The 12,868-nt window shown below is 41.7% G+C and overlaps 1 protein-coding gene across 2 annotated transcripts in view; it reads left to right on the forward strand.

Annotated features, from left to right (window-relative positions):
- Positions 1–10,857, forward strand: part of PTPRO (protein tyrosine phosphatase receptor type O) — a 277,143-nt gene extending 266,286 nt beyond the window's left edge. For both annotated transcript variants that reach the window (XM_040235255.1, XM_040235256.1), the window contains 3 exons: positions 1,260–1,395; positions 6,743–6,863; positions 8,115–10,857. In XM_040235255.1, the coding sequence (XP_040091189.1) occupies positions 1,260–1,395; positions 6,743–6,847 (241 nt within the window). In that variant the 3' untranslated portion in view covers positions 6,848–6,863; positions 8,115–10,857. The remainder of the gene's footprint in view (positions 1–1,259; positions 1,396–6,742; positions 6,864–8,114) is intronic.
- Positions 10,858–12,868: the final 2,011 nt, after the last annotated feature.

Raw genomic sequence — 12,868 nt, forward strand, 5'->3', positions numbered from 1 at the left:
GCTGGTTACAGCAGGTTCCATATGAATCCTCACTTTCCTAAGGAATAGAGAGCCCAGGGGTAGGAGGCCCAGGGGTAGCCAAGGCAGACCCACAGCAGTCTAAGGGAGAGAGCAGCGATAAAACTATAATATTAGGAGACACACCAACCAGGACTGCATATAAACATCAGGGAGGTAAATAAGTTCACTTGTATCACTTCTTTTTAGATTCCTCCTATAAAGAATGTCATACGATACTATTTAAAAAACAGAAATTGACTCACAGGCTTAGAGAAATCATGGTTGCCAAGGGGGAAGGATGAGGACAAGGGACAGTTACAGGGCAAGGGAGTTTGGAATGGGCATGTACACACTGCAATATTTAAAATAGATAACCAACAAGGTCCTGCTGTATAGCACATGGAGCTCTGCTCAATGTTATGTGGAAGCCTGAATGAGAAGGGGAGTTTGGAGGAGAATGGATACATGTATATGTATGGCTGAGTCCCATTGCTGGGCACCTGAAACTATCACAACATTGTTAATCGGCTATACTCCAATACAAAATAAAGAGTTTTTTAAAAATAAGGGCGTCCCTGGTGGCTCGGTGGTAAAGAATCTACCTGGGAATGCAGGAGACATGAGCTTGATCCCTGATCCAGGAAAATTCTGTATACTGAGGATCAAGTAAGACCATGAGCCACAACTATTAAGCCTGTATTCTGGAGCCTGGGAACTGCAACTGTTAAAGCTGGTGCACCTTAGAGCCCTTGCTCCACAACAGAAGAAACCACCACAATGAGAAGCTGTCAAACCACAACTAGAGAGTAGCTAACACATCCAGAGAAAAACCGGTGCAGCAATGAAAACCCAGTTTATAGCCAAAATCAATAAATACGATTATTAAAAAAAAAATCAGTTGGGAAATATCGTCAGTTTCGTCTTCTCTTCTCAATGATGGTACCTATAGTTTTGGTGGATTTTACACTTGTTTCCAACAATGTAGAAAATGAAAGTGAAACTGAAGTTGTTCAGTTGTGTGACTCTTTGCGACCTCGTACACTATAGCCCACCAGGTTCCTCCATTCATGGGATTCTCCAGGCAAGAATACTGGAGTGGGTTGCCATTTCCTTCACCCCGGGATCTTCCTGACCCAGGGATCGAACCCGGGTCTCCTGCATTACAGGCAGACGCTTTAACCTCTGGGCCACCAGGGTCCCCTTCCAACAGTGTAGAAGGGCAGTCTATAAGTGTTGTGATATCGGAACCTCTTTTTCAGTGCTGGAGTCGGTCGGACGGGAACGTTCATCGCCCTGGACAGGCTCTTGCAGCACATTCGGGATCATGAGTTTGTCGACATCCTGGGGCTGGTGTCAGAAATGCGGTCATACCGGATGTCTATGGTACAGACCGAGGTAGGAACTGAATCATAGGCATTTTTAAATTGGGGCTTGACTGAAAAACTTCCCACTATTCAATCCCATATTTCAAAACCATTGTCTCAAAATGTTTTTTTGCATTTGCTGTTCCTAGTTTCTTACTGTGCACATTCAAACTGCTCCAAGGTATAAAAGAAACAGATGACCATTCGGTATATAGTGTCTACACTTTTATTGGTGTCCTATGCCCTCCAGTAAGCCAGAGCACATGGATGTATCTATAATGGAAAAAAACCACTTTGAACAGACCGAGAGTTCAGTGAGGGTAACAGCCATCTGGGGAAATGCCACCAAGTGGAGACTTTGGAATTGGTGTGATTTAATTTCTATTTAAAATGCTAGACTCAATTCTGTAAGTTTGTCATTAGTTTGCCCTTCGTGTGACTCTGTTCACTTGTGAGGATAATATGTGTTGCACATATGCTTTCTGATGAGATAAAAATCTTTATGATTTGAAGGATTTCCAGCCCTTCATCCACCAACACAGACAATCTCCTTGAGCTAAATGAATGGATTCCTTATTATAACAACATAGAGGCATCTCCAGAAATAGCCATCAGTGCTACCTGCCCCTCTCCCGGGGCCGCCTCTTCTCCAAGCCCTTTCTTCCGGTGAAGCCTTTGAAATGCACTCAGGCTGGAATGGCAGCCCCGCCCGGTGCCCGCACACAGCATCACAGCCTCTGAGCATCCGTGGGTGTACACTTGTGTGTGCCGCAAACCAGAGCACAATAGCTTCTTGGTAATCTTAGTCAGCCAGCCGTACTCGCAACTTCTTAGCTTCAGGCGAACAATAATAATCCTCCTCCTCGAGGAGTGTGTGTGGGAGGAACACTTGTGGAATGGAATACAACCTGGCCTGACCGCTGATTTCAGCTCCCAAAGGATTAAAGACTGCCTACCTCTTCCCTCTGCTTTTCCCGCCAACCACCACTAGATGTCAGTGCAGCGCAAAAGCCTGCTGTCCTGGCTCCTGTCTCAGTGCTTCCGGTTTTCTCCCTTTCCTTGCCCTTTCCCATCTGGCCAAGGTTCTGCACAGCCATTCATTCCACTGTATTTATTTCTGAGCTATAGCAACATCATAGCACTTTAGAAACAGTAACTCATTCACGTTCAGACGGCTCAGGGATGATTAGGAAACAAGACATCTATTCGTGTCCTCCTGGAGATCACTCATATCCCAGCCCGGATGCCTTCTAATTTACTGCCGTGGGGACATGAACATCACCTTGTTATCATAAGTTTAAAAATGTCCCGGTTTCCCAGACAAGCCCAACTACCTAGTAATTAAACATTGCTTTATGAATCCATCCATATTTTTGGTTTTCGCTTCCATAAATCCATATCCTACTATGTGATTAAAACGCCCTGTTATGTATATTAACCCCCAAGCTTCAAAGGGCCGCTCCTTATTTTAAGTATTTTGGATTTGATGAATTGTCTGCCCCCATTGACTTAATTTATACCTTTTATAATTTTATAGACTGTGATTATAGCCTGTTAGCTTTCAACTTCCCAGCAACAGAATCTTAATCCCTTTTTAAAAACTACCTTCACACGGCAGACCCTCTATCTGGTTTCCAGCACCATTATCCTTCTTCAGGTGTAGACGTGAGACAAGGACTGCACCATGTGCCTTTCTGCACAGCTGAGAAAAAGTCCGATTCCCTCCCTAACTTTCTTTCCTCAAATTTTGATTGCTGCTTTGTTTATGGTAGTGTTTTAGGTTGACATCTCCAGGGAAGATGGTCTTTTTAAAGTATGATATCCCTTCCCTGAACTCATGTGGGAAAATTCAAGGTCTGCAGAAGAGGCAGAGGTCACCACGGGTCACTTATTTTTCCCAGCTGTTCCAGTCCACTCTCAAGTTCCCTCAGCATTTTGCTGGGATCCTCTCTAGCTCAAGTTGTTTGTTTATGTCAGCTTCGGCGTTAGTCATGTCTGGAACATCTTGTCCATTGATTTACCTCTGTTTTCCCTCATTCTTATGCTCTTTGTGGTTCAGCCTGTAACTTGAATGTTAGGATTTTTCCTAACATGCTCCGTGAGCTCATTCATGCCACAGTTCTGCAGCCTCCTAGTTTAGTGATGGTAATAAATAAAAAGAGCTGAGTAAACAATTATTTTCCTTCAGCATCCCAAAGCGCTCCTTTGACACTAATGGTTTTCAAGAGGCCAGAGTAATTCTCCAGCTGAGTCTGTGTAAATACAAAAACCACAGTGCTGTGTATAGGTTACCTCCCAGGCTAGTTTCTGATTTTTCTAGGTCCTCTTGATGGCCCATCACCGCAACCCCTCTACAAAGAGCAGAATTCACCGATTAATTTGGCCATGTCCTCAGATGCACGTTTCAAGTGCCTGCTGCATGGGCTGTATCATGACGAACCCTCCTCCTCTTTCTCACCTGAGCAGATGTACCATGTGAGTCCCTACATGAGAGCAGAGAGTAGGGTGGTCAGATCAGACTCTGCGAGAGGCCTGAGTCCCAGCTTGACCACCACACAACTCACTTCACCTCTCAAAGCTCCCATTCCGATGAACAGATACACACAGACATATAAAATAGGTAACCAACAAGAACCCTGCAAGTAGCACAGGGAACTCTGCTCAGTATCTTGTAATAACCTATAAGAAAAAGAATCTAAAATAAAAGACATAGATGCATGTATAACTAAATAAATTTCCTGTCCTTCCAAAATGAACACACTAGGGCTTCCCAGGTGACGCTAGTGGTAAAGAACCCAGCTGCCAATGCAGGAGACGTTTAAGAGTCTCAGGTTCAATCCCAGCGTCGGGAAGATCCCCTGGAGGAGGGAATGGCAACCCACTCCAGTATTCTTGCCTGGAGAATCCTATGAACTGAGGAACCTGGTGGATTACAGTCCATGGGGTGGCAAAGAGTTGGACGCAACTGAAGTGAATCAGCACACATAAGTCCAGGTATGTGCTCTTTCAGTCATGTCCAACTCTTTGTGACCCCATGGATTGTAGCCCATTTTAAAAAGTTAAAAAAATTTTCTTTTTAATGTTTTTTGAAGTTCCCATTTCTCATCTATAAAATGCAAAGGACGACATTCACGAATTGTTTTTTGTAAAGTATGCATCCGATGAACCAATACCATCAAGATAAGTGCTTTGAAACTATAAAGTATGGATGGCCTTCACCTCTCCTGGGCTCTCTTCTGTTTTTATCAAAGGTTTTCTTTCATTTTCCTCTCACAGGCTTTCTCTGGAGGTCAGCTAGGTAGGGCCTTGCTTTGAGCCTCCAGGCCTCCTGATTGGCAGCTTAGATTTCTCCTGAACTCTCAGATATGTGTCTGTTAATAGTCTTTTGTTTACTTTTCCTGGGGCCTAAGTACTTTATTTATTTATTTATTTATTTGACACAAAGTTTCACCACTGTGTCATTATGGGTTGAGAAACCAGGTATGCTCTGCCCTTATCAATGCCCTGTGCTTGACTCAACACCAGAGACCATGGAGGGATATGTCATAATGAGAAAGGCAAGCTCAGTTACTGATGTGATATTGTCATGAAATAAGGGAATATATTTTCCCCGAACTTAAAAAAAAAATACATGTGAGTCAAAGCCAAGGAAGTCTAAAGTCTTTAACCTTATCATTTGTATGAAATTATCAAACAAAAGACTCCTTAAAATCCTGTGGATATTTTAACTGGTTCTTATTTAAAGATTATTTTTAATGGTATTACTTAGAGGAAAGTCTGGGAAATAAGGAAAAGGAAATGGGATAAAGATAGCTACTGTCAACATTTTGGTATTCGGAAAGATTAAAGGCAGAAGGAGAGGTGGGTGGCAGAAGATGAAATGGTTAGATAGCATCACTGACTCAGTGAACATGAATCCCAGCAAACTCCGGGAGATAGTGAAGGAGAGGGAAGATTGGCATGCTGTAGTCCACGGGGTCACAAAGAGTCAGACATGACTTAGCAACTGAACAACAGCAATAACAACATCTCGGCTTTAGTCAAGTATAATGTTCACGTGATTGTACTCATGCTCTATACACATATCATAATTTTACATTCTGATTTTTCACTGAATATTTTGCTATGTGTATCATCCCAAATTGCCTAAAACTCTATAAATCTCATTTTAAAGACTGAATACTCCCTCACTTCCTTCCTACTTTCTTACTTCTGTTCATCCACACAATGTCATTTATTAGCATTTTATTAATTGTACCTCCACCAACTGGTTAAAAATGGCTGGTTCAACAAATTCAAATCATCATTGAATGCTACTTTTTGTTTAACTTTACTCACTTTGTAGATTAAAAAAAATAATTGTTTTAGTTTACAGTTTTTTAATTGGCCATTTTTTGTACATGTTTTAATATTTTCTCAGTTTACCTTAAAAAACATTTAGTAAGTACAAACAAAGTGCTGGGTATTAGGAATAAAAAACACCCAGTCCCTGCCTTTCAGGAATATTTGATCTAGTGGTTAGTATATTTTATTTATTTGCCAATTTAAGTGTGTATGTTACTGATATGGATGAATTTTAAACAAAGATAAAGGTATTGACATTTGTCATAATTCTTGAAAATATTTTTCCCTCTCAGTTTCTAGTTTGCCCTTTATGTTATTCTTTTTTCTACTTTTTACATACAACAGTTTGACATCTTTGTTCTAATTTATTTCATTGTTTAAAGTTTAGAAAGCCCAGGGGCCTCCCTTGCAAACCAGTGGTTAAGACTCTGTGCTTCTGATGCAGGGGGTGTGGCTTTGATCCCTAGTCCAGGAACTAAGATCCCATATGGGGTATGGCATGGCCAAAAAAAATTTAGAAAGCCCTTCCTTAAAGTAATCAGAGAAGAATTAATCTATATATGCCTTTATATTTTTATGGCTTAATTTATTAAGCTTCTTGGAATTTATTTCAGTGTATTATGAGGCAATGTGCAATTTTTTTTGAAAAAGCCCCGTGATTTATTGATTGAATATTCATTGCCTTTAGCATTAAGTAGTGTAATCTAAATCCTATTATTAAACAAAATATTTTTACAGTTGATTCTCTTGGATCTTCGAGTTTTGAAATTGTGTTTTACAAATAATGAAGATTGTTTCCTTTGACATTCATCATAGTATTTAATACTCCCATAATATTAAAAATATTATATTTTTGCACAAACATATCTTTTTTTATTTTTGGCCTTGCCACATGGTATGTGGAATCTTAGTTCCCTGACCAGGGATTGAACCCATGCCCTCTGCAGCTGAAGCACAGAATCTTAAACACTGGCTCCAGGGAGGTCGTTGCATAAAGATACCTTCCTCTAAACCATCTTTATTTTTTGCTCCAGGAACAGTACATTTTTATCCATCAGTGTGTGCAACTGATGTGGATGAAGAAGAAGCAGCAGTTCTGTATCAGTGATGTCATCTATGAGAATGTCAGCAATTCCTAGCTCAGAATCCCAACAAGTAAGTAGAGAAGACCCCGGCATGGGCACCCTGTCTTAGAACAGTGAGAGAGGATATGATGGGATAAAGCAAAGGCGGCAGCAGCTATTTGCACTGACTCTGCCCCCACAGAGTTGGCCATAGGGAAAGACACAGTAGCAGATCTTAGAGCTTCAGTGTGCCTTGGTTGGTGAGTGTGGCAATGCAGGAGCTTCAGCAACTCATAAAGATTGGAGCTCTATTCCCTCCTGCCTAAACCTTAAATTACTCTGATATTAAATCTGTGCCTTCAGATCCAATCAGGATATTACCATCCAACCCTACTTGCAACCCACTCCAGTATTCTTGCCTGGAAAAATCCCATGGACAGAGGGGCCAGGTGGGCTACAATCCATGGGGTCACAAAGAGTGGGAAATGACTTAGCGACTAAACCACCATCACTACTTGTCTAGATACTTTATGCAAATATTTTGTTGACTACAAGTGCCATAGAAAGAGTTACAAAGAAAATATGAGCTGAAGTCAACACTCCCAAAGAAGAAAAACAATATTGACAATAGTCAGGTTATCAGAGTTTGGAAATGCCTTGATTTCATCTATTATATGAGCAGTTAATTGAGGACATCCTGAAAAAATTATACCATAGTCAATGCCTTGCTCTCACATTCTCCATAGATCAGATTTTGGAGGTGCAAATAATTGTGCCTAAAGTAACAAATAATCTTACAAGATTCAATTGGGTAAACAGAGCATGGCATGTGTCTGAATATATTGGTATTGGGAGCACCACTGACAGGGAGAGAAAGGAGAGGGGTGCCTTGTGGAAACATGAAAGGATATGGACCAGTGGGTACCAGGATAGGATTAGCCTTGGTCCTTTACATCCGTCAACAAAGAGAGACAGGAAGCACGAGGAAGCAGGAAGGATAAAAAATAAGAGAAGACATGTGTGTGTCCTTCAGACACGACTGAAGGACTCTTTGAGATCTCATGGACTGTAGCCCACTAGGCTCCTCTCCATGGGAAGACAGACAGAGACAAATTTGCAAGCAGAAGGAAAGGCATTCAGAGCCATAGAAAGGAGGATGTACACAGAGAAAGATGCCCAGGTAAACCCACATCCTCGTGGGCTGTGGGGATGAGTGTAATGAGAGCTAGTGATGGAGTCAGGAAGTGATCAAAGCACTTCCAGCCACAGGGTTGTTGATGAGTGGCTTTGTTCTCCCAGGCTACTTACCATCTCTCTCTCTCTCTCTCTTTCTCATTCACAGGACAGAACATGATGTGTACCCATCCCCCTTTGCTCCCAGAGTTTTTTAGGGGGGCCCTACTAGCCATTTGCTAAAAAAGAGCCCCATTTTGTAGTATGTGGCCAAGGAGATAATTTATCTCATATGAGCACCGGAAAGACTTAGCCTTAAAGAGCCTACTGTGTCTTTTGGACTCTTTTACTTCTGGACATTCAATAATGGACCAAATTCGACCAAACATCAGAAAGGTCCAGATGCTCTGCAGAGGGCAGGCAGCACAACACTTTGGAAGAGTTTCACTGGCCCTTTGCTGGTTGGGCTGAGGTTTTTGTTGTTGTTTTTAAGTGCAATAATTTTTGTACCTGTGTGATTTTATCAGAACATTACCTTGTTTTATGCCTGCACTGTTGATCAAACTCAGAGCCCAAGAAGGAACAGATATTGTTCGTGTCACATGATACCTCATTGTTAAAAAGAGGCATGGCCACACATGAAGAAATAGCACTTCTGCTTCAAGGAAGTTGAACCAATCATATCTGTGCTCCAACCCAGGCTATTGATTAGGATCGGGGAGAATAGATGGGGATAGAAAAAGGGGTTCTCCCCACAGACCAAGTGTGTATCTTTTCCAAATATGAAAAGCTGTAATTCATCTTCAAAGTAGAGTAGAAAAAATATTTAAGTCTTAATTGTTCTAGTTTTTTAATTTTTTTTTCCTGGTTAACCGTTCAGTGTTTCTTCCTTGGCCCTCTTGGACTAATATCACTGTCCAGATTCTTTTTCAACAAACTAGATCTGATTCAGAAGACTCTGTGAGGTCTGACTCTTTAGACTCCATTGCTATTGGGGCAGTCTTGGTGCCTAGAGTTTGCATTCTTTTTTCTGTTGATCTGCATACATGTAAAAGCTATTTTTTTTGCAAGCTATAAACACGCACTTTCCCCCAAAGAGCTGGGAATTTATGAAGTTGTGGCAATGAACTACAGCATGCTAGGACAATGATTTGGCTACATTTTTGGGGGGGTGGGGGGGTTAATATTGTCAAGTGTCTCTCTGGATTCCGACAGAGATCTCTTTCTGTTTTGTGTTCCTTTGGGCTGTCAGTTTCATTTTAACCCATGTAACTAGCAACACTTTATTCTTTGCATTTTGTATAATTACAGTACATGATGGTGTCTTGTGACATGAACTGCTGTCAAAATGGACACGGATGATATCCTGAAGCCTGTTACTTTGTGTCACTTTCCTGAGAAAGAAGAGGTGACGATATACAAAGGAAAACACTTTGAGTTGAAAGTAAACACAAACTGGCTGCCTGGCCCGGGCTGTCCTGAACTGTCCTGTGTGTGTTTCAGAAGGCTGTGTCCCCTGTCTGTGTATCCTTCCTTCGCCCTCGCTCCCCCCTATCCTGAGAAACTTCAGGAAGGTGATATCAGTTTCATAAGTGATCAGTGACCTTAGTGATGGTGAAGGATGCCAAGGGAACAGCTCTGCACCCCACTGTCTCTTGTCACTGAGAAGGCCTGGCCACAGCAGAGCTTGGCACAATCCTTTGCGAGACCTGGCCAGAGAGTTTCAGGTTGACATCACGGGTGGAGTGGGCAGAGGTGGGCCAGACCCTGCAGGTTAACAGCTTGGGTTCCCTGGGTGTTATCAGTTTTGACTTGCACTCCCCTCCTTCCCCTTCTCACCTCCCCATTGCCCCCTCCTTCTCTTCTCACTCCCATACCTGAGGTCCCTTCTTGGACCTGTTAATAATGTATTGCTCCATTCCCAGGAACTAAAAAGTGCCAAGTGTTTATGTGTGACTTCCTTAGGTGTTCGCACACAGACAGGTCAGGAGTGAAGTGTGCACCCTGGGGTGAACTGATAAGACACCTGCTGGTACTAGTGCATTTCCCACGCTCACAAACTGGAACTTTACTTCCCTGAAACTTAAAGCGCTTTGTAAATATTTTATGATTGTCTTGAGCACCCCTTCTTGGTAAGGATCAAATAGTCCCAGATCAATTTTCCCAAAAGAGAAAATGAAGTATCCAGAGATAGAGGGAAGATTCAGAGAAAACTCACACCAGCTACTTTACCAGATCCTTTGTTCAAGGGTTTTCACAGCCATCACTCTGTACACCCCTGGTACAGTGCTCCTAAAATTGTGAAGTTTATGGTGGGAAAAGCATCCGTCAGAAGACTTGGATTTTCATCCTATTAGGGGACTTTGAAATTTGTCTGTCCTGAGTCTCCACTGATGAACTGTGTAAGTGCCTACTAAAAGCACTGTATTTCACAGATGTAAAGGGTATCAGATATGATAATTCATGCAAAGATGCTTTGTATCTTATTCTTTCTTGTACCTTAGGGGATTCCTGAACCAGCTCAATTTGCACTCTAGGATTCAACTTTAAAAATTAAGAGCAGAGGCAGTCAGGGCCTCTGTGTTATTAACTAAAGTATTTTTTAATCATCTGAGTAGTGCTACAGCACAGTGAAAATGGAGGCATTAGCACGTGTGGTCCACGGTAGCCTACATGGTGCTTAGAAAGAGCTGAAGATTCTGATTTTACATAAATAGCTTAGAGAATATCTTTGCAAACCACGGTTTCCTAACATATTTATGTTACAACACATGACATAAAAATTTTGCAGAGGGGGTGGGGAAAAGTGAAGAGAAAGGAGAGGAAATAAGATTTCAAAATTACCCTTAAGTGATAAGCCTAGATATTTGGCAATTATTTCTTAATAAAAATCATGGTGTTTTAAGTTTGAAGCATATCAAAAGTGCAGTGCATCAGTTTACTTAAAAAGTCAATAGTGCCAAATGTATTTTTTGGGCAACAGATTTCCCTTTCTAAATATATTCTGAGTCACATAATTTTGGATTAACAAGATATTTAACTTTGAGTGATACTGAGATCAAATTTCTGGGCTGCAAAAGCCAATTTGGGAAGTTAATTGAGAAATGACCTCGAGGCTCTAATTTATAAATTTAATATCTAATACCAATATATCCATACCTACACATTATATTAGTCTTCCCTTGTAGCTCAATTGGTAAAGAATCTGCCTGCAATGCAGGAGACCCAGGTTCAATCCCTGGGCCAGGAAGATCCCCTGAAGAAGGAAATGGCAACCCACTCCAGTATTCTTGCCTGGAGAATCCCATGGACAGAGGAGCCTGGTGGGCTACAGTCCATGGGGTTGCAAGAGTCAGACACAACTTAGCAAATAAACTACCACCACACATTATATGGCTTTATTTAACTTGCAAAGGAAGGAAGGTGAAAGATGGTAACCTTTTGCTGTGTTCTAATCCAGGATTTATCATTTTCCACTGCAAAGTCAACACTGCCCTCAAATTTAAAATGAGAAAATTTAGTAAGGTTTTTTTTTTTAAGTTCCTATAAAATCTTTAATCAGATTTTATAATCTCCGCCTTTTTCTAAACTCTGTCCCTGTCCCCAGAAAGGTAATACATCTCTCAAACAAAGCTGGGGTGTCAACATTTAAAGCAGGGGCTGGAGACTTTGAATCTGAGAGTTTTTTTGCAGACCTTATAAGAGCTGCTGGCTAGGGGATTGGCTCTCAACCAAGGAGGTAAAGTTACTGAATTCAATCTCTAAGAGCCAAAATCCTCCCTGCTTTCTAGGAGGCCTTCCTTTCCTCCTCGGGAAATGTCTGATGTAATGTGCTTCAAACTAACTGGCTGCGTTCCTAGCTCACCGATCACTCTCCTGGGGCTTGGCACAGGCTCAGACTCAGAGGCCTTACCCAGCTCTGAATAGAACATCCACTTTGGCCAAAGGGGTTAGAAAGCAACAAAAACCTAACATACACCAACTCCTACCTCTACCTCTGGTTTTTTAACCATCCTGTTTGGATGCATTTGAAGGAAACTTAAGCCATCATCTCTCTAATTCCTGACCTTCCAGAACAGCAGGATTTTTGTTTGTTGTTTTCAGTTTCAACTTATGCTTATCACAAAACCTGATCCTGGTGGGCCACTCAGTAAAGGATGAAGGACCATGTATAGCTCTGGCAGTTGTATTATGAAGGACATGAGCAAACTGAAGACTGTCCAGGGCGGGTCACCAGATGCCAAAGGCAAAGGTCATGACTACCAGACCTTAACAGACTGAGGCCATTCAGCCTGGAGTCAAGGACGAGTCATTAGTTTTTTGAATCATTCATTAAACAAATACGTGTTTTTGTAATCACTTTGAATGAACCAATCAATCAACCAAAGAAAGATTTTTTGATCACTTACAATATGCAGGCATGAGAGCACAAATCTAGAGAAGGGAATGGCACCCCACTCCAGTAATTCTTGCCTGGAGAATCCCATGGACAAAGGAGCCTGGTGGGCTACAGTCCATGGGGTCACAAAGAGTTGGACATGACTGAGCGATCCAGCACACACGTAGACCACGAATGGTTGCTATAGGCTAACTTCGAAAAATGTGTTATGGAATCAGTTTGGTTGCTGATGAAAGGACTAAGAAAGCAATTAGACAAATGGAACAAGTTTTTTCTACATTTTTCACTTGTGTAGCTCAAATGTTGTCAATACATCTGTAATGGTATACCAGTAATGGAGGTGTACCTTTTGTCCCAGTAGCTCATAGGACAGAAACACCACATTCTTGTGGCTTTTGTTACTCAGCAGTCACCATAGACCCTGACATGCTTCTTCTTCATGGAAGAAACATACTGGATCAGCAAACCAGCCTAGTCTCCTACTCAAAATCAGACTCTCCTCCACTGTATCCCTGGCAGATGGC

The sequence above is a fragment of the Oryx dammah genome, unplaced genomic scaffold (genome assembly GCF_014754425.2).
Source record: "Oryx dammah isolate SB20612 unplaced genomic scaffold, SCBI_Odam_1.1 HiC_scaffold_29, whole genome shotgun sequence".
NCBI lineage: Eukaryota > Metazoa > Chordata > Mammalia > Artiodactyla > Bovidae > Oryx > Oryx dammah.